The 27,213-nt window shown below is 40.4% G+C and overlaps 2 protein-coding genes across 2 annotated transcripts in view; one reads left to right on the forward strand and one right to left on the reverse strand.

Annotated features, from left to right (window-relative positions):
• Positions 1-367: 367 nt before the first annotated feature.
• On the reverse strand, positions 368-5,678 carry LOC121954225 (forkhead box protein G1-like). Its single transcript, XM_088086549.1, has one exon. It carries the CDS (start codon positions 5,206-5,208, stop codon positions 3,955-3,957), a length of 1,254 nt encoding a protein of 417 aa, XP_087942675.1. The 5' UTR covers positions 5,209-5,678; the 3' UTR covers positions 368-3,954.
• Positions 5,679-7,376: 1,698 nt separating this feature from the next.
• Positions 7,377-27,213, forward strand: part of LOC121966444 (acylphosphatase-2-like) — a 34,676-nt gene continuing 14,839 nt past the window's right edge. Inside the window, exon 1 of the mRNA XM_088086803.1 lies at positions 7,377-7,491. The gene's annotated coding sequence lies outside the window, so the exon portion shown is untranslated. The remainder of the gene's footprint in view (positions 7,492-27,213) is intronic.

A 27,213-nucleotide genomic window follows, 5' to 3' on the forward strand; every position in this document is an offset into this window, starting at 1 on the left:
AGTCGTATGATTAAAGTCACACGTAATAAGAATGCGTTTGTAATTTTAAAACAGTTATAATGAAATAAAATAGAATAATTAGGAAATTAACGCAACCGATAAAAAAACGTCTTATAAACCGTGTCACCAAAAGAGACAGGGGAAAAAACGTTACTCGTAAGATTTCTAAAACAACCTGGGGTAAAACATTTTCTGCTTCCTCCATCTATGAAAGTGAGATACACTTACTTATTTAGTGTTATTTTATTAAAAACTATTACATATCCAAAATCAGGCCTGGGGACCCATCTTTTGGATTTTTAAAATAATCTTTTGATAGTGTGATATTTTATGTTCGACTGCACACATCATCAGGCAGAAGCTCTGCTTCAGGTTATTTCATCCTTTTTAATCAAGTTTAGTTTCTCTGGAAAAAATAACAGACAGACAGCAACAAAAACAGACAGTACAGACTTCATACAAGTGAACGCTAACAACAAAAGTGCAAAAAAAAAAAAAAAAAAAACAACTCCAAAATATTTGTTTTTACAAAACCAAAATTGAAAAAAAGTGACATGGAGCGAGATTTAAAAATCAAACTGAGCCTGGATCAGTCTGCATCCCGCTGCCAGTCTACCCTGTTTTTCTTCCACTGTTTGGGAAATTTAAATATTTAAACATTTTAATAATTGAGACCCGCTGGACTATTTGTGCTTTTATTTTTTCAATAATTTGCTCTTTTTTCTCCATTTGTTTTCCGTTCGTAATATCTCAATATGTGTTAGCTTGGTGTGTGTGTGTGTGTGTGTGTGTGTGTGTGTGTGTGTTGACAAGGTCAGCTTCTGTTGGGCTTAAGGAGGCTTTCATTTCGGTCAGAGGTTATGTAAGTTTTCTGTCTTGCACTGTAAAAATTAATTGTTTAAAAAAGGGGGGAGAGACAGCATCCAGTTTACCCAGTCTGCACGCTCAGCTGTTAGAGTACATACAATACAATACATGGATTAATACATGGGATTCATTTTGAAAAAAGTCAAGGGACTCAAATTAAAACAAATTTAAATTATATCCAACCTGCAGCTCATTTACAGTCAAAAGATTGCATTTATTTTTGCAGTGAAAAAAGGCCTCAAATAGATAGTTATTTAAATAATAATTAATAAAATCAACAGTGCAGTTTAATATCAATGCCAGCAGTAACTGGAGGATTTTAGACTGGATTTTACGTTGACATTTTTTTTCCCGTAGAATTGCAATAAATTGACATCATAATTTCACTCTCTCATTTCTGAAATCATCTGTTTTTATATTACTGGCATTTTATTGTCATCGCTTCAACACAGGCGACAAATCGACCATAAATGACTGCTTTGTGAAATTACATCAACATCATCAACATTATCTGCTGCCTCATTTTTTTCCTCTGGAACTTCAGTTTGCTTTATTTTTGCAAAGGCAACATTTATTTGATTCAGATTGTGTTTCAGAGCTCAGACAGCACTGACCTGAGATCTGAGGACGAACTGATCGATACCACAGCGATCAATACTTTAATGGTTAAATACTGCTCATTCGGTGTGCTTAGAACAAAAATTGCATTGACTTGTTTAAAATTTTTGTGCACCTTGTGGTTTTCTTTGTAAACAGCAGGAGAATAAAGGAAGTAAATTTATAAAATTATTTCCAAATATTTTTTATTATTATGCTTATTAAGAAAACAGTATCTAACTGTAAAGACTAATAATATTTTAGTGATTATTTTACTGATTTAACGGTATAGAGGCTACTTTGTGTCAAGTGATTTATTTAAATAAATACTGACTAATCTGCACCAAACAATATTTTTTAAAGGAATTATTTATTGAGAAATAAAATATTATTTATCCGTTTGAGCAAAAACAATGATTCATATAACCATTTCTTCCAAATAAACATGGCTGTGGTGAAAAGACATCTTGGTGCTCATTTGTAAATGAAATGTAGTTTTTTTAAAAATTAGTAGGCAAATTTTTAGAAAATAAAGGTGATTTTTTTTCTATAAAACAACAGGCTGGTTTGAAACATTTTGAAATACATTTGCAGAAATTAATTTAATGTAACAACAATTTATAACATCATTAATAAAACAATAATTAATTTTTAAAAAATGTGTGTTTTAAAAAAATGTTGTCTTCTCACCAAAATCTTGGTATCGGTAATATCGTCATATTAAACACTGATATCGGTCTCTGATTTTAACTGGTGGGCCTTCCCTCCCTGCTGTGGTCAGTTGATGCAGGTTTTCCAGATGACATTGAAGCGCTCTGTGCAGCTTTTACTCCCCAAAAATACAAAATATGTTGCATATATTTCATTACAGTTGGCTGAAAATCTTGTATCTCCAATTGTGGTGTTTAGTGCGAGCTGACAGACCCATTCTTCAGCTCCTCTGGTGCATTAAATGCAAAGAATGCAAAAAAAATGCATTAAATTCAAATGAAATGCAGCTACAAATGGCACCATGAATTATCTGTAGAGGAAGGCCGTGAGATGTGGTTGAAAGCTCTGGTAAAGTGGAGTTTAGATTATTTTTGTCAAACTGTTTTCATGGTCAAGAATGGATCCTCCTGCTCAAATTAAAAAAAAATCCAGCTCCTCTCACTCTCCCAAAAGTTAATATTTGGAGATACAAGGTTTTCACATGACACTGGATATAGTCGTATATGTGTGTGTGATGCAGAGGCCTGGTGGTTGTTTGAAGCCGCTCTGTTCGTCCCCTTCCCCCCCAAAAAAGCTGCAGAAGCAGTTCCAGCATGCAGAGGCCTCCGTCCATCCTCCGCTCACTTTAAAACTTTTCCCGGAAACCGGAGCAGGTCAGCGGGTCATTAAAACCGGGATGGAGGCGGCTGAAGTGGTGATTTTTTTTTTTTTCTTGAATAAGAAGGTTGTTTATACGGCGGCTCTTAGCACACATGCGCAGGAGGTTTTACGCTCTTACAGGCCTGCAGACACTCACACATGAACACACGCGCGCACAACCAAACCAAAAATTAAAGTGGACAATCTGGGCTTTGATGGCGACCCAAAAAACATACAAATCTCGCGTTACAGCTGCGGTGTTTTGCATAATTTTACATATGAAGAGTTCAGTTCCAAAAACATTCATATCCGTTAATTAGCTAATTTATTTAAAGGGGCTCTTCAAGTCCAAAATTACATTTTTATGACTCAAAGGCAGCAGTAAAGATATTTTTAGCTTAATTACATTTCTGCTTAAGTTTGCTTTACTTTTGGATATCATTTTTTTGGAAGGAAACTCTTCACAGCGAGCAGTTTTATTATTATTTATATTGTTATTATTATTAGGCCTGTCCGGGGTCAAACCTGAGTAGAGATATGATTTGTAGGCTTATTTTTCCTCTCAAAACCCCTGATTATTTTTCTGCAGATTTTAAGGCTTTATTCGTTATTATTCAAAAGTTTTTCCTCCCAAAAAAGAGAAAAGAAAAAGTTTTGATTGTCTTTTTTCTCCTTGATTGTCTGAAAATTCATAAATAATTATTCACCCTGTATGTCTTATTTCACCCCCCTCCCTCTTTTTACCTCAATACTGATAAGTATACACTGACAAATAGAATTTAAATACATTGTACAATAAATACAAAACATAAATAAAAGACTCAAAGAAAATACTGAAAATCTTTGTACAAGATATAAATAGCTTGAAATATACTTAAAGCGTTACCTTTGGCAAGTCTAGTTTACAGTTGTACAACCCGCGGGTAACAAAAGTTTGTCCCTTTTTTAAATCAAATGCGGAAAAAATAATCAAAATAAACCCGTTGCTCTTCGGGGCAGAATATGGCCAAAAAAGTTTCACTTCATATATATTTTTTGCGATCAATGTTTGATATTTACCACTTAGTATTTGCCCTTAACGTGACGTCTTTTGTGCGTCCTCGTCCCGGTGCCATCCAAGGAAAGGGAGAGGATGGGAGTTCAGTTTAGGAAAGCGTTTGGGGTGACCCTCTTTTGATGGGACAGCACCCCGGGGAACCCCGCGGACACTCCCGGGGAGAAGGCCGGTAGGGAGCTGTTTCTGAGGGAGTCCGACAGCAGGGACTGCGGGGAGCTGCTGGTCGCCAGACCGCCGTACCCCGGTGCGCTCTGCTGGAGGTGCGGCGGCGGCGGAGGAGGAGGCGGTCCTCCTCCCGGCGGCCCCGATGCTGCTGCATGTTGGGTCCCTGAGACAAAATACCCGGCAGTCTGTCCGGAGAGCAGCCCGACAGGCGACGTGCTCATCCCGTAACTGTTCGTCAAACCCAGTGCCCCGGCGGCCGACCCGCCGAGGATGGAGCGCCCCAGGTCCCCGTTGCTCAGCTGCTCCACCGCGGGCAGCAGCGACCCGTAGCCCGCCGCCTGGTTCAAAAACCCGGGTGAGGATCCGTTGTAGTGCGGGTGATGGTGGTGGTGATGGTGCAGGGACAGAAACGGAGAGATCTGCCAGTAGAGCGGGTTGTTCGCCCGCTCGTTAATCCCCAAACCGAGAGGAGCGAAGCGCAGCCCGCGCTTCATCGCCAGCTTGCCCCGGGAGGTGGCGGAGCGCCTGCGGAGCTTCCCGGTAGTCCCTCCGATGAAAACATCATCGCTGCTTGGGTCCAGCATCCAGTAGTTCCCCTTCCCCGGGTCGTCGTAGTGCCTGGGCACCTTAACGAAGCACTTATTGAGGCTCAGGTTGTGCCGGATGGAGTTCTGCCAGCCCTGCTTGTGCTCCCGGTAATACGGGAAGTTTTTCATGATGAACTCGTAGATGCCGTTCAGCGTGAGCCGCTTCTCGGGGCTCTGCCGTATGGCCATCATGATCAGGGCATTGTAGCTGAACGGAGGCTTGTCATATTTCCCGTTTTTCCCGCTGTTGTTACCGTTAGTATTCTGCTCCGGCGTGGCCTTGGCGCCGTCCCCTCCTCCGCCTCCCCCTCCGCCCTCCTCCTCCTCTTCCCCCTGCTCCTCCTTGCCCGGTTTGTCCGGGTCCAAAGCTATGGCCGTGGAGTCCACCTCCGGCGGGTCCAGCGACTTCTCCGAGTCGGAGCCCGGGGAAGGAGAGAAGGTCCCGGGGATGCCGACGACCGCGGCGGCGGCAGCAGCAGCAGCCGCACCGGAGTCTGCTCTGTCGCACTTGGAGGGCAGCAGGAGGCTCTTGATACTAAAGGAGGAGGACCGGTGGACGGTCGGCGGGTCTTTTACATCCTCCATGCCCGGTGGCGGGTCTCCCAAAAACGAGGAATAAATAATAACAAAAAAAATAACAACAACTCCAAGCTCGTCCACCTCCGTTATCCGGGCTGGAAACGAAAGAGAGACGGAGAGGAGAGAGAAAGGAGGGTCAGGATGAGAGATGCATGGATGGAGGAGTGGAGAGAGAGAACAGAGACAGACCGAGAGAGAGAGAGAGAGAGAGAGCGTGGCTTGGATGTAGAGAAATTAGTAATTAAGGAGGTTCCGACTTGCGGCTACATCACGGAGAGGAGGAGCTTCTCCAACTTGGTGAATTTGTCAACAAATCCTCTTTTCTGCTTCTTCCTTCCGTCTCCAAGCCGAGACTCCGACGACCTTTAATGTCTCCAACAACACAAACCTGTCATTTTTATCTGGTCTCTTTAATCTCCCTCTTTCGGTATTTACGCGCGTGCACCTCTCCCCCAAATTCGTTCGTGTAATTGTGCCGTGCGTCATGTGCCTTCCTCTCTGTGCATGTGTGCGTAAAATCCCATTCTGAGCCTGTGCGTAAAAGCGCACGTCTGTCTGAGCTGTGTGTGCGCGCCTGTGCGTGTGCGTAAAAGCACACAGGCAGTGAGGGGCAGTCAGCCTCCTCGGCTTTGTTTTCTCAACGACAGTAATAGTTTGAATTCATGTCGGCAAACACAGCGTGTGCACGGTCGGTGTGCGTTCATGTGTGCGGTTTTTTTTTTGGGGGGGGGGTGAAGCACTGAGCGCGCCGCTATTGTCTAGTAATAAAAATCATTGTGGAAACACACACACACACACACACACACACACAGACACAGAGAGACAGAGAGAGCGAGAGAGAGCGCCTGGAGGCTGCGGGTCTGACGCTGTAACCAGAGTGCCTCCTGTCGGCAGCAGTCAGTACTGCAGCACAAATAAAAGTTTATTTTCTCGCTGGTTCAAGGTAAAATATTGCTAATATAATAATAGTATGCTTCTCTTAAATGTTCCTTAATGCAGTTTTTAAGGGTTTTTTTCAGTGCATGAAATATTACAAAAACTGTATCATTTTGGACCAGTTCTTCATTATAGTTAAATGTTTTTTACACTGAGTAAAACCCCAAAACTCACTGGCTCTTTACAGCTGCCATTGAAAATATTATTTTTATTATTATAAAAATGTATTATATAAATATTATTAAATATTATTAATTTGTCCACCAGAGAAATATTCTTAGTTGTGTGGAGAACTCTCTGGAAAAAAAGAAGATTTTAAGCCATCATGTAGGGATATATGATATATTAGTTACAGAAATGATAACTAAACAGTTAAATTAATAAATACTGCTTTATTTTAGCATCTCTACTAACATTTTTAAAGGCAGGTTGGAGAAATTTGGACACTTCAGTATTTTTAGAACCCTGGTTCTGGTCCTTGCTCCACCATTTCATTTCATGGATAAAATATATTCGAGTATGTATTTAACTATCAATTTGCAATATATATATATATATCTTTTGAGACACATTTCCCAAAATGAAGACTCACATATTTAGTGTCTTTAAACTTTGTGATCTCCCCTAGAATTAAAAGTTTGTGCATTGTTTGAACAATGTTTGGTCAAATTAATAAATACAAGTTTTTCACGGAAAGGTGAGACACTTAGAAACTGAACATACTCACTTACTTTTCCAAATTCTACTCATTTGATGTATTATTTAAAATATACATTTTGGATGTGTGTATGTGTGTTACGATCGTCCTCGTTCCCAGACGTCTATTACGACCATAAAGTGAAACCTCGCGTCTCCCTCGCGCTCGTTCTCGAGTTTTCAGAGTTATTGATAAACCTTTGTCAATCTGGAGCTGAGCATGAGAAGCCCCAGCAAATAATAAAAACATATATTTTGGATGTGAACGTGTGTTTGCTTATTAGTTCGTTAGTTTTTGTCTTGTGTACTTCAGGAAACATATTGAGGCGAAGGAGATTTGGAGAGAAATGATAAAAACCAAACACGTAATCTAGAAATGTGATCTCTTTTTTGATTTTCATTCGAACCACTTTAGGCCCGCGGATTTTTCAAAACAGCACTTTTTATTTTAAAAGAGAAATGGCTCACAGCGCCGTTTGCACGAAGTAGGCCTCTAGAGGTGCACACTACAATGTGAAACTCTAAAAATCAAGCCCTCCCACCGCGGACCGCGCATGTCCAGCAGGTGAACGCAGGAAGCGTGATGGGCCTTCAGATTTGAGCAAAACAATTGGATTATTGTTACAGAAAGAGGAGCAGGAGGCCAAAAAACTGCCAGTAAGTGTGATTTTGCTTATAGCGCGCTGGCTGCGTGTGTGCGTGTGTGTGTTTGTTTGTTTGTTTGTTTGTTTGTTTGTTTGTTTTTCGGCTGCACGATGTGTTGTGAGGCCTACTTCTGAGGCTGATTGTGTGTTAACGATGAATGAATATCTGCACTTTAGTGCTGGATTTCATGTGTTTAGGGTGCTTGTTGTTGTCACGCGGTAATATAATATTTCATAGGCAGACCAGGATCAAAACGTGATGATCAGCTGGGCCTCTGTGAAGCCCACTCTGTCCTCACACTCTGTACTGTTGCACTGAATTTGATGTGTGGCATTAATTTTGGAATATGCAATAGCCAGGGCCGTGATCAGCTTTTTTCACTGGGGGGGTCACTTTAGAGTATTTTGAAACAAAAACATTAGTTTTTTTTATGACATATTACTATGATTGCTGATATGAGTACAGCTGTTTGCATTCAGGGGGTTGCATTATGTATTTTGGACTGTGACTGTATTATTATTTTATATTGTGTGTATAGTTTTATATGAGTTACAAAGAGTTTTCCAAGACAAATAATTAAATCCACAGAGGGGATTGCTGCATAGCCGGTGTGCTTATTTTCTTATGCCATTTGTGTATTTTGCTCTGTTGCAAAGAATTGGTGGATTAAATCACTTATGCTTTTGTTTTGTTTTGGTTGCAGTTAGTGAGCCGCTGCATTTGGGGTTGTATTTGTATTGATTTAGTTTTGCCCACTTCGGCAACCTTAAGCTTCTAGGACGTAGTTTGTTGAGTTCCAACCAGCCTGGTTCTTCCTGCTTAAAGCTAATTTTATATAAATATTTTTGTAACTATTTTTAATATAACAGTGTTTGGATTGTAATAGTTGGAAGTGATACAGCCTATGCAACACTCTTAATACATTGTATTTTTCCTCATTTTAATTCATTTTAAAGTCATGAAACAGAGAGCAGGTGCAGTAGCTTGTACTCACAGCAGTCCAGCAGCAGCTTCTGCTGGGATGCAAAAACACCACTCACACTGACCACATGCAGAACTGCAGTACTCTGTAATACTAGAACCAGCACTACCAATAATGGCAATTTAATAACTTTAATAGTTATTATTATTACATTTTCTTACGATTATGTTTGGACAGCGGTGTGTGGTTGCTTATTGTAGCGCAGCAGTATTTTTTCTTTATAATATTTTATCAATATATACTGTAGAGTGGTGCAGCGATAACTTTTCTGTAGGTCAACGCGGAAGTTAGTGTCGCCTTGTTCCCTTCATCAAAAAGCCCAGGAGTTTTTCCGTTGGATGTTGGATTATTGCAGAAAATAAGCCCTGTGGTAAACAAACTTTTATAAGATAATCTTTATAAATTTACTCCACTTTTATGATATTTGAAGCCTATACAATCCCCAAAAGTAAAAAGTTAACATTTTGCTATAAATTAGGGACACCGAGGTCACATGATTTGACGTCCCCATCACAACAAGGCTGTAAAGCTGTGGTCGGCAATGACATTCTGTCGTGTCATTAAGCCACCTGTTTAGCAGACACATAAGAGCTTCGAAGTTCACAGTGGATTATTTATGTTTCAGAATAAAGCATGAAAGGTTTCTTAAGTTTGTGTTACCTGCAGACCTTATTTCAGACATCTAGGTATAACTAAAAACCGGTTCAACCAGGAGAGCTAATAACTCCTGCTAGGGCCGGCCGATAAAACGATAACGATATCAATCGCGGTATAACTTTACCTCCATTGAAATATGAGATGTAAATCATAGAACGCTCCGGCGGTGTCTCTGAATGTCCGCTTCGCTCTCATTCTCCATCGGTGTCTCGGCTGGTGTCTCTGCCGGTGTCTCCGAATGTCCGCTCTGCTCTCATTGTCCGACAGGTGATATCAATTCAATCTCAATCTCTTCTAGGGCACCAAAATGTCTCGATCCAGCCCTGATTCTGTCATTTATTAGCACGCTCGCTGTTTACAGTAACAGCTGAACACCGGTGAAAGCGGCCGCTGTCTCCCCCTTCCCTCCTTCTGCTCTGTGTGTGTGTGACGGGGACATGATGAGAGGACACGCCGGACGCGGTCTGAGTTCAGGTGTAGTGAGTTTCCAGCTCGGTTGTACTGAAACTGATATCTGATGTTTGATTCCTTCCAACAACAAACAGAACAACATGTAAATATGCAGAGATCACAGCAAAGCTGTGACTTAGGGACTGTTCTGTAGCTGTGCTGCTTCCTGACATTTTGGGAAATGTTCCTCTCTATAGTTCCACTATAACTCAAACACAATGTTATTTTCCATTATTTTTGTAGAATTCAAGTTGGCATAAGAAGATATGAGGGGAAAAAAATAAGAATTGAACTGAAATTGATGTTGGTCTGGGAAATGACTATTTTTTAAAAAATTAGATTTTCCAGCTTTTTGTCTGAAATGTTTTTTTTTATGAAAATGCACAAATTGAATTCATCTGTACTCACCACATCTCAGCCTTTCATACCCTCAGGTGATGAAAAACAAACATAAAGAAGTTATCGGTTATCGGTATCTTATCAGCCGCAAGAAGCTGCAAATTATCGGTTTATCGGTATCGGTTGAAATAATCATTATCGTGCATCACTGGTTATGATATCTTCATATCTCACTTAAGAGTCAAAGGGAACGTTTAAGCTTGACAGAAATAGTGATTTGATGTATATTGTGATATATATTGATACCGACTGATATGAAAAAAATGATCGTGATAAGACTTTTTTTCCATGTCGCCCAGCACTAACTGCATAGAATCAAGGTCTTTAAACTAGATTTTGGCACAGCGACTAAGTTCAGGACAGGTTCTAGTAATCGGCTATTAAAGCAGCACCTATCTTGAGGTCATTAAGTCCGTTGTTATCGTGCCTCATACTTTGTAAACTATCACAGACCAGTCGACTGAGTAAGCCTGCAGCTCTCTGGGCCTCTGGAGTTTTGCCCGGCTGTTAATCCAGCCCTGTGTCTGCTTCTGTCTCGGGAGGCTGTTACATTTGTAAACACTTAATGGTAGCCTCTGTACTATTTTAATCGTGACATAATGGTTTGATTTTAAATTCACAACCAAAACAAAAAAATCATGGGGAAGTCTGTATCCTTGAGTAAAACTAAAAAGTTATCAGTTAATCTATAGTTAATTAACGAAATAATATTAAAATGCTAGTCTGATAATAAATTAATCACTGAATGATTTTCCAGTTCCAGCTTTTCCATTTAGACAATTAGCATTTTTTCTGTGTCCGATCATTAGTTAATTAGTCAACATTTAAACCGTTAAAATCCCTCTGACATAAACACATTAAATGTACATTAAAATTTTAATTAAGGATTTTGGAGATGACAGATTTTGCATGCTGCATTCAGTGACACGCTCTGAGCTCTGTGATCGCTGTTTGTTTACACTCGCTGCAGATTTTGTATGACAACAGAGCTGAAATCCAGATTACACACGACACACACACACACAGACACACAGACACACAGACACACACACACACACACACACACACACACACACACAGAGGTCTTCCTCCTCCAATCTGCCGTATTAAATCTCTGCTGTTTTTTTGTGCCAGATGGTGTTTCTGTTTAACTGGATCTGAACCTCCAACAAAGGCTGTTTGGGCTGCGTTCACAAGCACACATACACTTCCTCTGATACATGGGTTGCTTTTCATTATGCCAACATGTCTCCCTGCTTCCCTCCCTCACTCATGACTCTTTTTTCGTATCTTAGCTCCCCCCAGTGAGGACGAGAGAGCGAGAGAGAGATGTGAGATAAAAAGCTGCATGAAGAGCTAAAGCTGCCAAATAAGAAATCCTTTGTTTGATAATCTCATACCCCTTTCCCACCATAGTTAGCACATGCATGTGGGTTTTTCACAAACAGGTAAACTTGCTTAACATAGGCAATCAACTGCATTCCCCCTTCCAGTGAACACACCGCTGCAGCAGACGAGTCTGCCTTTCTGTCAGCTCTTGTATATGTGTGTGTGTGTGTGTGTGTGTGTGTGTGTGTGTGTGTGTGTGTGTGGGTTGTTCTGTTGGTGTGTCCTTGCGACGTCACACACATGCAGGAGAACAGCAGCAGGAACAGAAGTCTTTGAAAACTTTTCAGTGGTTTCTTCTCTTCATATGTCTCTTCGTTATTCAGTCTCTCTTTCAGACTCGGTGCAGATGTATTCGGATCGAGGTTTTATCGCTGCTCAGGAGGAAACGGACAGTATTTAGTGATGGTGTGTCAGTGCATCTCGGCAGTTAAGGAGCTGAAATTACCTCGTTCACTCGGATGTTGTGTTCTCGTCAATGCTGATCAGAGCCGGAGGCGATAAATATGCATGATTACTGCAGAGTCATTTGACGGGGTGTGAATGCATCGAATGCATTCTCATCGCATTAAAAAGCCAGATGTTTGCAGGGTTTTTGGTACAGTGGGAATGAGGCTTCAGTCTTGCAGCTGACATAAAATAGACAACAGATGAGGCATTTCTATGCCATGCCACTTGATAAAAGACATCTGCATAGTGTCCACCTGTGTCTCCTCGCTGTAAGCTCCTCCAGAATCCTCCTCTCTCCTCAAGGTGCTTTTACCAGGTTGGCAGATCCCCCATGATGGCAGAGTGAGAACAATCTTTATTGTCTGTTTTCACCGAAATCTGTCTTGCATCCACAAGCTCTAATCAGTCAACAGAATTAAGACATATAATACGTACAGATAAAACACGTAAAAAATCATGTGTAAGGTCGCCCTCCAGCAGTCATCAAAAACAACATCCATACACCCCTCCGACAAACACTGTTAAGTGACAAACATCCACATAATACACATCCTACGTTCAGAAAAAAACCTATCCAGTCCCAGTTTGTGTACGAGGTGTGTTTGCGGGTCTGAAGCTTAATTCAGCATCATGAAAAGCAGAGATGGATGAAGTATCTGAAAGATATCTTACCTGAAAATGACTTTGGTAGAAGTTAAAGTCACCTATTAGAATATTATTTAACTGAAAGTCTTAAAATATTGGATGTTTACTGTAGTTGAGTATCAAAACAAATGTATGATATTAAATGTATTATATATTATATATATTTATAATAGTAAATAATAGTAAATGCCGTTAATTAAAATGCAAGCAGTAATTTTTTTTTACATGTGCACAACATTAAAAATGGAGCGTACATAAAACTTGAAGAAAAAACAGGTCCTTTTTTACAATTTAAAGGATTTTAAGAACAAAAACCAGTTTTTGTTTTTTTGTCCGTCCATCCGTTCTCCCATTCCTTCCCTGCTTTGTAGTAACTAACTAAAATTCTTATGGGAAATGCAGTGCAGTAAGATACATTTTATTTAGGAAATTCAGTGTAGTAAAAGGGAACGTTGACAGAAATATAAAAATTATTTTAAGTATTTTAACAAAGTATTAATTATTTCATCACATTACACCACTGATAAAAAACCCATTTGCTTTGTTTATATGAAGCATCATTTCGGCGGCTCATTTTTCAGATTCAGAGAGTCAAAAGTTAAAAGTAACGTCACACAACAGTAATCTGTCAGAAATTTTGAAATACTGCTTTTTGGTCAATACAAAACACAAATCGCCATATTTTTGATTCTGAGCAGCACATTTTACCAGAGTGTCATTTACATTGAGGCGTTGTTAGTGACATTCAATTGTTCTCACTTCAGTTTGACCTCCAAATCAAGAGGTTTCTCTAATCTGGATAAACTGTTTGTTTGTCTCCAATTTGTCAGATTGTCTGACTTGGCGAGTACATTTCATTAGTAACTTTAAAGACATCCTTGCTTATACGCAATTACTGCTTACATTTATGATCAGGGGCTTAACCACTTATATTAAGGTCAGCAGGCTGTGCTGTAAGCTTGCAGCGTAAGGGGTAATTTCAGCCATCTATCCACCTTCATATCCTGCTAATCCTGCGCAGGATCCCTGGGGACTGGCGAGAGTTTACCAGGTACATGTCCCAGTCCGTCACAGGACAGACACGTGTAGACAAACATGTTAAGACAGTGAGAGACAACATTCAGGCACTTGTGGTGGAGTCCACGCTAACATTAGCATCTTCATTAGTCCTCTGACATCATCTTCACTGGGGCAAAACCCAAGTCCATCATCCCACTCATTAAAGAGCCGACAAATGACCCTGTGTGCACTTGTATTGATGGACCTGTTGGTGATTAACAAATCAAATGGTTGGTTAAGTTTCTGTGGTCTGACAGAAGAGCCTCACAGATCTCTTCTTCTCCTCCTCTGTGTGCACACGCTGCCGTTCCAGTTTCAGCGTCGGTCTGTGGTGTCAGTTTTTCCGCTCGCTGAGCTCGCCACCAGCTGCACAGATTACAGATCTGTTGCCAAAACAGCAAAAGTATTTATGAGCAGCTTTTAAGAGTTAGATTATCATGAGTCTGGTCTCACAAAACATGAACTTGGCTGACTTCTCGTTCACTCGCCCGCTATCATGAGCTCTTCACTGAGGAGGGGGGCCGAAACCTGATTTAACCTCCCGGCCTTCATTTAACCCTCTTTACCGCGCATCTCCCTCTCATGAAGCTTGTAGAAAGCGCTTCAAACTTCAGGACCAACTGCTGTTTTCTAGGAAGAGGTGAATCACATTGAAGGTCTGATCTGTGATCGATTTCACCTGTAAATCCAATTTAGTCATCAAGGAGAGGAGACACCGCAGGACGGAGATTTAAAGCTCCGGTCACCAAACTATCAGCTGTTTTCATCCACAAATGTTCCCTCTTCACACATCTGCTTCTTTTTTGCTCCTTTTCATCTTGCTTGTGTCCAAAACTGCAGCCACAGGATGACGACGCCTGCAGAACTTTACCTCTTCAAAGGCAATGTTGAATCTCTTGGTTTTGGCAAATTGTCACAATAAGATTTCAGTGACACCTCTGATCATTTTTGCTTTGTGTGGAGCACACAGCAGCTGGGTTCTTATTCTGTGCCAACACTTTGTAATTTTGTTGATATCAACTTTCCTTTGATGGAAGAACAACTCTAGGATAGTTTCATTATCTCCACCAGGTTTAAGTGGTCATGTGTTTGGTCGTGTGTGTGCGTGCACGAGTGTTTCCATCCGTCTGCAGTTAATCTCACAAAGTATTCGACTGATCAGCCTCATATTTTGATGCGGTGAATAACATTTGTTGCTTTATTGACTTTTTTACACCATCAGTAGACGGCTTTCTGTTACAAATTTGCGCAAAATGTAAGCAACATTTTCGAAATGTCGTTAAAACACAATTGCGAGATGACTGTGATTTTATATGACTTCTCCTCTCACGATAACGTTCCAGTAACCATGACGATGGATGTTCAAAACATGAGCAGGTTTTTCTTTTGCAGCCGCCGCAACAAAAGGCAACAAACCAAATATGAATGAATGAATGAATCAACATAGGTGAGTTATGTGAGCGATAATGGAAAGGCAAGCCCCTTTTATGTGGGAGGGGCCACATATGAGGGATTTCTGGGAGGTGATAGTCCACGATTTCACAGAGGAATTGTGGATTTAATATTTCCTGATGATCTGCTCAACTTCTGAAGAGTTACGCGATGCACTAACACCTCTTGTAGAGTCTGCTGCATCATGAAAAGCACATATAGCTGTAGCTATTTATAAACTGGCTACCTGTGCAGAGTGCAGAGTAGTGGCTGAGACAGTGGGGACTCTGTTGTTCATCATGTGACCTATAAAAGTGAAAAAAAGTGTTTCCATTGCAGAATTGCAGAGCTTTTTCAAAATTAATGTGTTTCCAGTAGGCGTATTTTACATTTACAATTTCAATTTGCACAGTTTAAGGGTTAATGGAAACCCACATATTAAATAAATGATTATTATAACAAACAGGAGGGAATAGTGCTTTTGTTGGGGACTATTTTCAGCGGTGGATTAATCCATAGTCTGTGTTTTAGTGAGTATTTGTGGCAGCAGTATGTTTGTTATGGTGTTAATCTGAAGTATGTGTGTTCATGGTGATGAAGCAACATGTCCCCCAGTGCGACAGTGTGGCTCACTTATGTGTTTTCAATCGTGTTTGGAGCTCTAAGGCACAGAGGAAGAGGATATATCAGGCTTTGATAGACACACAGTACTTGTTAATGCATTCATTGTTGGTTTGGTTTTTGTGTTTTCATGGGATTTGTTGACAGCATATATGTGTGTGTGTGTGTGTGTGTGTGTAAACTCCTTGTGTGTATGATCGAGTTCGACAGGGTTCTGAGTTCAGTCAGAGAGAGGCAAAAGGACAGATTGTTTTTCTTAATACATTTACGTAGTACATGTAACTAATCTTTTTCTGAGTCACCATTAAATGTTGGTCAACTTTTATGGCAATTGAACCAATTTTGACTCTGATTGGGTTACTTTTTGTCAGTTCAATCTTGCAACACTTTTACAAATGCCATTTACGCCTGCTGATCACAATTTCTGGTCCATCCAGCTGCATTCTTATTGCAGTGTATTCTGTGTGTGTCAGTCGATTAACTTTACTGCTTAGTAGCTGCGTTTAGGTTTGCAGTGCCATATCACATGGATTAAAGTGCACATGAGAGAGAGTTTTCAGTTTTTCACATGACTGATTCAAATATGGGCGGTCCTTGTGTGGGTGTGCAGTGTAATGCCTGTAAATCATTAATCTCCATATAAAATAATGATATCAAAGTATGAAATAATGATGTCACAACCTCCAACGCACTTGTGTACATCGAGGGCTACACATGTAAGTTGAGCTAAATGGGGAAAAGCGCAGAATTAACACTGGCAGGATTACAGATTCAGTTCCCACTGAGACCAGCTGCTCCTCTAAGTGTTTGCAGCCTGGATTTGTTTCGGCGGCTCTTAAGAAAGCATCCAAGAAACTGCATGGACATCATGTTCAGCAGGACGTATGTTTAGTCTGAGGACTGTTATATGTTCATAAGCTTTAAAAAAATATCCTTTAATATGAGTGTAATTTTCTTATTTTTGACCAGAATAATTCAAATTGTAGATATTCCCCAAGGAATGCTGTCTTAAAATCCAATGTTTTTATCTACTACCTTTTTACTCCGCATTTCTGATCACTTTTGTGAACTGATCAGTTAGTACACCTACGACATAACATCCTTAATTGTATTTTATGCCACGTGAACCTGCTGGCACAAACTTTCTACTTAATTCAAATGAATTGCACAGCGCTCCAGGGATTTGCAGGGAGTGATGCACAGAGCACTGCAAAAAAGAACAATTTTGCATGAAAACATATCATAGCCTTTAAGAAACTCTTAATGATAGAAAAGTCGATGTGAGTATCTTCTACAATACAGTTATTCAACCTTCTTGATGATAAAATGTTTGTAAAATATTCATATTTTCCAGAAGTACAATGGAGAAATCACTTATATTCACAACTAGTTTGTATTTTACTATCCTTACCGACATTATTCTCTTGGAAAAATGTTCTCAAAACTTTAGAACTTCATTCGTAAAACCTATTTTTTTCCACCCCAAGTTTTTGTAGTTCTTGATCAAAGATAAAACTACAAACTGCCTTTTTATAGCCTTTCGGAGAGGACTTTTGATTCTTATTTTTGTGTTGAGAATTGCTTTAATGCAGCTGCTGCAGTCAGTTTTCTAAGAGATGGTTCAGCTTTTAATTAAACATTTATCTGGAAAACATCGAGCTCTATCGTGATCATAAAATCATCTCAAAAACATGGAAACCTGGATACCTTCAGACCTCCGAAATATTGTTCTAGAGATTCAGAGGTTGTTGACTGTTTAATGAACCAGTAAAATATGTCACATAATTCATCAATAGTTTGTGCAAAACTATGATGAGATGCGACAGTCTGTCAGTCAGTATGAAGGATCACCAATGTTGTTTTTCAAGCATGAGATGCCGCTTCATCTCCACAGCCGTACCTCTGACCTCTGCGGCGAGTCTTTGATTGACCTCTGTCATCAGTTTTGAAGGTCGCACGGTCGAAGCTGCGGCTGTCGTCACTAACTGGATTTCCAGGATTGTAAACGCTCTCGCTGGATGTTTGACAAAGACCTCTCAACCTGATTTTTTTGCTTTTCAGGTACCTATGCTGGTCTGTCATCCACCCAAATTCAAACAGACTGTGACAGATATGACAGCATCATCGGCGAACGGTATCATATTCGCTTATCGAGTTTGACGTGATCCAGCTCAAAATGATTTAAAGTTCAAACTAAACTGTTTAGAGAGGAGGAGGAGGGAGTCTCAGTGGAGAAATGAGGACAGTGGACAGGGACTTACTTCCTGTCAAAGCGTGTTAGGAGCGAGGCGGCGGTACTGTACCGCGGTAACTCCCTCTGGAGAGTACAGTGCAGGGATGAGATGGGTCCTGGTTCTGCGTGTTGGCTATATTATTACAGCCTGAGCCGTTACACCGAGAGACGCCAAACTAAATCAGGCTGACTCGCCGGCAGCTTCGGGGTCATCCGAAGTTTACAGCTATTAATAGCACTGCATTGGAGTCAAAACACCCACTAAACACACACACACACACACACACACACACACATTGCTCCTCCCACATCACTACACACACAGAATATATGTACATGTGCATTCATACATGTAACCCCCGCAAGGCTTTTCCCACACACACACAAACACTCACACACACACACACAGTCCAGTCCGGGGACACATGTACAGACATGTCATTGAGAGAATGAGGAGGGGGAGGAGATTAGGGCAGAGAGAAGGAGGAGAAGAAGGAGAAGGAGGAGGAAGGCAGGCCTGGTTGGCACAGCGACAGAGCACCCATGTTGCCACGAGGCACAGAGACAACGAAGCGTCCGTTACAAATCAAAACATTTGGTTGATTCATTCTGGGATGTTTTCCTCCTCCCCCCCACCTCGCCTCTCTCGCTGTTGTGTTTGGGATGCTCACACACTGACCTACATTGGCAAAACAGTGATGAAATCGGGGCTTGTGAGTTTGTGTGTGGTTGGCGGTGCCAGGTTGGTGAATGAACCTCACGTTTGTGTAGTTGTGCATACATGCATTTTATGTTTGCGTGTGTGTGCATGCATATGTGAGTATTTTGCATGTTTAAAGGACACTTGCATGTTACTCTAAGCAAGGTCACATTCATATCCGTGAAAACATAACTAACTGTTCACTTAAAATCTTTAAGTGCATGAAAGGAATGTGCTATAAAAGGAAACATTTTTACCTTTAAAAACGTGACTGAGCTGCTGTTTCTAAATTTTAAGTTGTTAATCTTTGTACGTATTTTTGTTATATCTCTGTTACCTTTCACTTAAAGCATATGCTGTATTCCTTGTTTTGTTTTGTATTGTTTTGTTCTGCTGTCTTTACTTTCATTGTGTCATTGTAGGTCTCTCTTGACTGTTTATATGTTGTTGTAATTGTTTCCACGTTCTGTTATCACTGCATTTCGCAAAAATAAATGCATAAGTTGAATTAAGTTGACTGAATTTGAGAAGACAAGTTGAGGTAATTTCATAATGATCCAACTTGTCTTCTCATATTCAGTCAACTTAATTAAAAAAAAATTAAGGCAAAATTAAGGCAGCCCAGAGACTAACTTTTTAAAGTTAAAACAGTGCTTTATTTTTATGTTTTTTTACATTTCAGCTCAACATTTTTATAGATGAACGCAGCTGGTGTCAGGACAGGGTTATTCTAGCCCAGCATGAAGTCTGGAATCTCTGTCTGGAGTCTAAAATTGCATCTTGCAGTGATGCATCTTGTTTGTTTAATCTGTGCAGAGTGAAAGCGACTTAGGGATTCATCGCCAGCTGCACATTTGTACCAAAACAGTATTTTGTGTTTTATTACCTTCCACAATGTCATGACACATTTTTCACACCACATCATCCACTTAACGAGGCAGAAGGCTTGAACACACACGCACGCACGCACGCACGCACGCACGCACGCACGCACGCACACACACATACACACACACACGCACACACACAGTTTACCCTCTGTTACCCTCCTGGCTGTTCATTCAGCTTTGCAGAAAGCACAAATTATGAAGTTTAGAGAAAAATTAAATGATATCTATAGTCACTGCCTCAGTCCATAATTATCTAAATATAAATATATACATATACATGTAAAGTGATCGTTTGAAATGCAAACATAACTGCAAGTGTTTCTCCCAGCAAGGTCATATTTAATTGGATTGCACTGATGATTAATATGAGGTGGTTTGCTGAACTCATCCCTCCTTTTCAATTATATTTAATATGATACAATTAACAAACTCCCAGATGTTATTTTTCCAAGAGAAACCAGTAGAGATAAACTAAAATTGCACAATTTTTGTTCGTTTTTTCTGACAGAAATCATTTGATCACATTGTGTTTCAACGGTTTCCATCGAATAATACAATTAAAGTTTGTCAGGTTTGAACTTTGCATCAGTTGTTCATTCATCCTCCCAGAGTAAATCCACTGTTATACTGCAACTCTCCTCCCTTCCTCCTCTTCTTATGCAATCTGCTCTCCTTTGTGTGTTGTTGCCTGACGTGCACGTGTTTGGTGATTAGCAGGTGTTTCTGCTGCTGCTGACTCTGAACCAGCTCGAGGTGTCCCTCATGGGCCACCGTACAGCCCTCTTTCACCCAAAGTAGATTAATGGGTCAGTTTAGCGAAGTTCATCCAGGGTTCAAGTTCAGATAGAGTTCAGCCGAGCCGAGACAGAGGGGGGGAGGGAGAGCCGGAGCCGCTCTGCTGGAAAATACAGAACAGAGATAGAAATGCAGAACGATAAAAACAGAACAGAAATAGAAACACAGAACGATAAAAACACGCAGACAGAACAGAGATAGAGACACAGAACGATAAAAACATGAACAAAGACAAAAAAGCAGAACCATAAAAACATTCAGGCAGAAAAGAGATAGAAACACAGAATGATAAAAACAGAATGGAAGTAGAAACACAGAACCATAAAAAAACATGCAGACAGAACAGAAATAGAAACACAGAACAATAAAATAGGACAGAACAGAGGTAAAAAAACAAAAAAAACAGCAAAAATAGAGACACAGAACTATAAATACTTGTCAACAGAACAGATAGAAACACAGAACCATAGAAACAGAAAAAGGAAACAGAACCATAAAAACATGCAGCCACAACAGAGATGGAAATGCAGAACTATAAAAACAATAAAAAAGACAAAAATAACCATTAAAAACTTGTAGACAGAACCGAGATAGAAACAGAGACCCATAAAAACAGAACAAAGATAAAAACACAGAACCATGAAAACACAGCAGACACACAAACACAGAGACCTTGTATTACTAAAAAACAGGCAGAGGACAATCTCTTATACTCAGTGTCTAATTAGATGTTCAAACTCAATATTAATGTCCGAGTACAATGGCTCTAAAATGTGGAGGATGCCCCAGAAATGCACATCAGCGACCTTTTAACCTGTTTGTCCAAAAGTACAAAAAGCTAGTGAAGACGTCAGAGGCGGATCTACAGGTGGGCCTGGATGGGCACAAAAAATATGTTTCTTGTCTGTCAGTCAGTAGATTCACAAAAATAAGCAGCAATTCTCCCATCAGAGTTTAGAAAGTCACTGCAATATCTTTGTTTGTTTCAAAGCGTAGCTTGACGCTTGACGCTTGAAGTGTTAGTCTCGTCATCAGTTTACGCTGAAAAACTGTTTTCATCTGCTGATATTTTTCATTTCATCAAAGGAGCAGAAATGTAAATGTTTTTTAAAAACTGCAGAAGAGGACGCAGCAGATATTGGCAGAGCTGTGCTGAGCATACAGTTAGCAACGGACGTCACTCGACAATATTTACAACTTGGATGAATTTTATTTAAAATGTTTACTTATATTCCCTTACGAACAGAAGGAATATAAATAAACAGAGAATTGACCATTTCCAAGGGCAGCAAATAACCACCTATTTTTCCTTCTTTGTCTCTTGTTCATCGTCCGTTTTTGTCGGCTTGTACGTGGCGAGGTCGCAGAGGCAGGAGGCTGATCAAACTACTCCAGATGTTCCTCAGCAACGCTGTACAGCTCCTCCTGGGGGAACTCAGGAGGAGCTCATTAAATATATAATCTCTCCAACGTGTGTTGGGTCTACCGGGTGGTTTTTTTTTACCGTGCCAGTAAATGTGAATGAATTACACTTTGGTGCTTTTTTCGGAAAATGAACTGAACGATTGAATTGATGAGAATCTAACCGAGCTAATAAAGCGCAAAAACTTAACATTATGATGTGTGGTGCTTAGAACTAGCTCGAGCAGGTCATCCATGGTGATCTGTTGGGTTTCAGGAAGTTTTAATATTATTGTTTATTTAAAATCAAACAAAAAAACACTGTATCGGACGCTGCCTTGTTATTTTAAGACTTTCATTCATAATTTTAAGAAGACTGGAGCTGACAAGGACCAGAGTGCAGTTTACAAATGTTCGCAGCTTGTCATCACAAGCTTCAGAATTGTATTTTATTGTTGGATTTTGGGATAAAAAAACGGTTATTCTTTGAAATCAGACAAACTGTGAATTTCTCAGTGTACAAACAAACTGGACGGAAAGAGACGATTACTTTAAACTCTGGCTAAGCGGTTGTGTTAAGCACCAGAGCCTCCTCTGAAATATAGATTATGGACGCAGTGAATTATGCATCACAGTGTGATCGTTTGTGCGGCCGCTGCTGGGACCTGCGATCGGTGTGTGGCGGGTACAACATCTAAGTTATTCATGAGGGGGAGCTGAGGGACAAACGCTTGAGCTCCTGAGACGCTGCAGCTCAGCGCTGCTTTAGCTCCTTGACTGGCGAACTCAGGATTTAGCAGCAGGAATTAACTAAGGGCGCGAGGTCTGGGTGATGGTGAGGTCAGGGAAAGAGGTGGTGACGACTGCATCATAGTTAATGGGTTTGTGGGTAGAGGGCGAAGAACTCCACCTGAGGAGGAAAAGATTTTTTCCGATGTGAGACATCTGCCATTCAGAAACACGACACCTAGTCTGGTAAAATGAGTGCCAGTGTAGTAAAAAAATCTTAACTCTTTAAAAAAAAATCATGTCATAAATGAAAACTTTGTCTTTGGTGGTTGGTTATATTTTACAAAGGAGGTAAACATGCGATTTTATAAATATTGAGTGAAAATTATGTATTAACTTTTACTTAAAAGTTTATGATGTTTACAATGTTTAAACACTGAGAAAGTAATAGTTCAGGTTTTGGTATGAAACGGAAATCGCAAAAAAATAGTAATTTTATGTTTAAGAAAATATGAATTTTAATGCTCCTACAGCTATTGTGCATATGTTACATTTCAATCAATTATTGTGGAAGCCTCAAGAGAAACATCACTTTTGACTTGGTGGGTGTAGAGAATATAAAGAGCTGTTTTAAATTAGCTCAGTTTGAAAATGGCAGGACGACAAACCCACCAGTGTGTTTAATTTCTGTATTAATTTCTCCACCATTGCTGCTGTTGTCCAGTAATGTTGCATAGGTCTTTGTGGCAGGCTATTTGTACTGCTACTCCTCCACTGTCATTGGATGGCAAGATAAAAAGTGACAGTGCTGAGTGGCTGCAGTGCCTTTTTTTTTACCAAGTTAACTAGTTTTCAACCGTTGTCAACCAAAAAAAATAGCTGCCCAGTAACTTGTCATACTGTGTTTATTGTGACAGTCCTAATGGCAGATGATCAAATCACCTCTTTAGCGTGTTATCAGCCCGTTAAATGGCTGTTATCGGTTGTTTTCACTGTCATTATAATGTTTCAGACAGCACAAACTAAACTACCAGTAAGCCAGAAGGTACACATTAAATGTTGTGAAACGGTCAAGTTAAAATGCCATAACTACATGTTACATGACATAAGTTAGGTTAGTTAACTTGTAAGCAGTTTTCTGGGTGAAAGTCCTGTATTTGTTTGACCCATCCATCCCCTCCAACCTCCTCCCTGTACAGGCTTTGTCGCTCTTTATGCTACGTCACCTGACTGCCTCCTATATTCCCATCATCATAACTACGGCCAGTAGTAACTATTAGTTGCTTTATATTTACATAAATATAGGAGTAAGGCCATAGTACCTCAAATCTATGCTTCCTGTGACAGCTGATATGTTCTTTTTCCGTCTTTTTTTTAAAATGATAAATTTTTCCCTGAACTGAAAATCAAACCCCTCACCATCTTTGAAACAGATCAGAAAACATCTGATTCAGTTGTGTAACACTAATTCTAGTTTTCACTTTTTGCTCAGTTTTGGACGCTGTTGGTCTGCACAGACTTTGTATATGACGCACAGCTGCACAAATCAACTGGATCTGAATGGGATAAATATTTGTTTAGGATAAACATCCTTCATCCCACTCTATTACACACACACACACACACACACACACACACACACACACACACACACACACACACACACATACACACACACACAAAGGCATCCTGCGTACTGTTTGGACTCTGAGGAGTCAGACACCAACTGACCGGACAAATGTTCTTTTGCTTTTTCTCTCAAACACAGCCGCTGGCTAACACTCTGCTTTGTGTGCGTGTGTGTGTGTGTGCGCACATGTGCATGCATGACTGTGTGTGAATGTGTGTGTTTTGTCCGTGTGTGTCAGCTCCTGCCCACCCTGCAGGTTTGTGTGTGTTATAGCGGCCCACTGCTCCTGTGTCCTTTGATTAAGGTCAATTTGGTAACTAGGGTTGGCAACACATCCACACACACACACACACACACACACACACACACACACACACACACACACACACACACACACACACACACACACTTGTGCATGTGCATGTCTAGTTGACACAAATCAGCCATTGTAAACTGCGTCATCCATCTGTCCCAAATTAATGCTTGTAAATACGTTAAGTTGATATTTTTAGTTTTATTGTAATTAGTGTGACATTTTCACTTTTAATAAAAAGGAATAATGGTGAGGTTTAATATGCAAAGTATATACATGCATCTTTCTGGGATATAATGGTTGAAATATTACAGATTTGATCATATTTGTTCTAAAAATAACAACAAATAAAAAGCATGTCCTGGCTTCAAATTCGTCAATGAAAAACTGAACCATAAATATACTCACAGTTTAGAAGCGATTTTTCAGGTGTGTTCATTTTATTTCTTTATTTCCACATATGGACTTAAGAATATACAATACATAATAAGAAAGAGTGTGAAGGAGAATTGCCTAAAGCCCTCCAGGGGCTAGAAAAAATGCCATTCTATAATCCATTAAATTAAAAGACAAAGACAAAGACATTATTATGAGAGGAAATATTCCCATACACACTCATCATTCACTTCAGTTTTACCCAAAGCCTTGTTAATATATGCAGGTCATTAAGGGAAGGATAATGAAACCACAGCAATGTGACTCTGTTTAACATGTCTGTAATATTTTGTCTGAGAGTATTTCTGAAAATTGCAATTTTAAAGCAATTGCCAGTATATATATATTGATTTATATATAGTTATTGGTATATATACACGTGTGAGAGAACGAGTGTTCACATCTGATTTTATTATATTGTTTTTTGCATGAGCCACAGTTTAAGTGTATAATTTTAGGCACTTTACTGTTGTTTTCCTTATCTATATAACACAGCTAAACAGGTGAAATATTCATAGCTCGTCAGCAGACCCAGCTCATCGTTACTTTCAGTTTATAAGCATGAAACTCGCGGCCAGCTGGTCAGATGGATCAGAGATAAAATAGTCAGTTTTTAGTCAAAAATCAGTGTGTGTTTCATTCTGAGGAAGGTAATCTGACCTCCAACATGTTCGCCATAGAGCGAGTTACTTCACTAAATGTGAAACGTTTGCAATGAAGACCCTTGAGGCAAGATAAAACGTGATATAGAGTAAATTATCTGACGTTGATGAATATGAACCCAATGACCGTAATGTATCTAATATACATCCTGTAGTCTTAATGCATCTGAGACCGTACGCTGCTGCTGTCGAGTCACATCCAATCAGAGAATCCTTAGCGCTTATTGTTTCACTTACTCTGTGTGTGTGTGTGTGTGTGTGTGTGTGTGTGTGTGTAGGGGTCATGCTAATGTAAGAGTCCAGCATGTTACTGTGTATGTGTGTGTTGGATGACATTACTAAAAAGAGTCGACATGTTACACAGCAGTGGAGGCTTTAAACCCTACAGCATCTCTCACACACACACACATGCACACACACACACCCTCTCAGCTTGGCTCTGTGCCCGTATGCATGACAAGACCTCTGGGACCCCCTAAACACACACATACACACACACCCCGCCCCCACCCCTACCCACCCAAACTCGGCAGCCCGGCGCCTAATAGCGCCCAACATCTTCCCCTGACGTAGCTCTGTGTTTTTTTTTGTGTGTGTGTGTGTGTGTGTGTGTGAGCGTGCATGAGCACGGCTGTGGCAGAAAGAACACTGCGACCTAAAAACCCAGCTCACTGAGAGCGACTGCACGCCGAACAGAAGGCTCATCCAAGTGTAAACACACACACACACACACACACACACACACACACACACACACACACACTCACACATACACATACACAGTGAAGCACATACTGTAGGGACGAGTGTGAACACATGCACACACACACACACAAGGCACGTGGACACATGCACTAAGTTACACACTCACAGACACACACACACACACACACAGACGCAGACATATAAACACACAAATTGACACTTCAATAGAAAAATAGGGATGTGCACACATTGCTTTTGTGCGTGTGCATGTGTGTTTGTGTGTGTGTGTGTGTGTGTGTGTGTGTGTGTGTGTGTGTGTGTGTGTGTGGTCCTCCATCTGTATGTCGAATGATATCACAGGTGAGGAACCACAAGTGTCGGATGACTGAATATCATTTAATAAAATCTCTTTTGCGACTTATTTTCTCACTGAGTAAATTCAGATCATGTGATGACAACTGAACTGTCTCCATGGCAACTGAGCAAATGCCACATCCACTGAGGAGGGCTTTAAGATGGCTTTCAGATGTAGTTGTGTACAGTAAGACAGCCCTTTCCAATGCACCATGAATGCACATAATGTGTGTGTGTGTGTGGGGGGGGGCAAATTATCAAAAGTTGTTTGATAATTAATTAAAGGCAAATTATCAAAGTTGTAATATTGATGTTTAAGGTGTGTTGATTGGTGCACAACACCAACACATGCAAGTCATTAAATCCACCTTATATAGTTTATAGACAGCCAAATGTATATGAAATATAAAACTGCTCTCATTCCCAGGTGGTCAAATACTGATACTTCCCAGCATCTCATAGTGGTGCACCCTTTAGCATATCTATGTGACGAACAGCTTAAACACATTGTAGTGTTTGCAAATACATATGCTCAGTGTTTATGAGTGTGTGGAGGAGGTGGTCGTGTGTGTGTGTTGTGGTAGTGCATCATAAATATTTTTACAGTAGCTATCATCTTGGCTTCATGTCAGAGTCCCCAGCTGTCGCCACAACACCGGCCCCTGGCAGAGAGAGAGAGAGAGTTAGACAAACCTCTGCTTCTGGTGTCGCGTCGGGGTGGTGATGTAGTGTGTGCTGCCGTCACAACCAGTGGCGGTGCTGTATGCTGCCTGTAACGACATTATAAAGGTGAGGCTAATTAAAAGT

The sequence above is a fragment of the Plectropomus leopardus genome, chromosome 13 (assembly GCF_026936395.1).
Source record: "Plectropomus leopardus strain MGB_pleo_1.0 chromosome 13, ASM2693639v1, whole genome shotgun sequence".
NCBI lineage: Eukaryota > Metazoa > Chordata > Actinopteri > Perciformes > Serranidae > Plectropomus > Plectropomus leopardus.

Bases quoted from the DNA above. Each gene is read 5' to 3' on its own strand.
- LOC121954225 (XM_088086549.1), bottom strand. From the start codon at position 5,208: ATGGAGGATGTAAAAGACCCGCCGACCGTCCACCGGTCCTCCTCCTTT.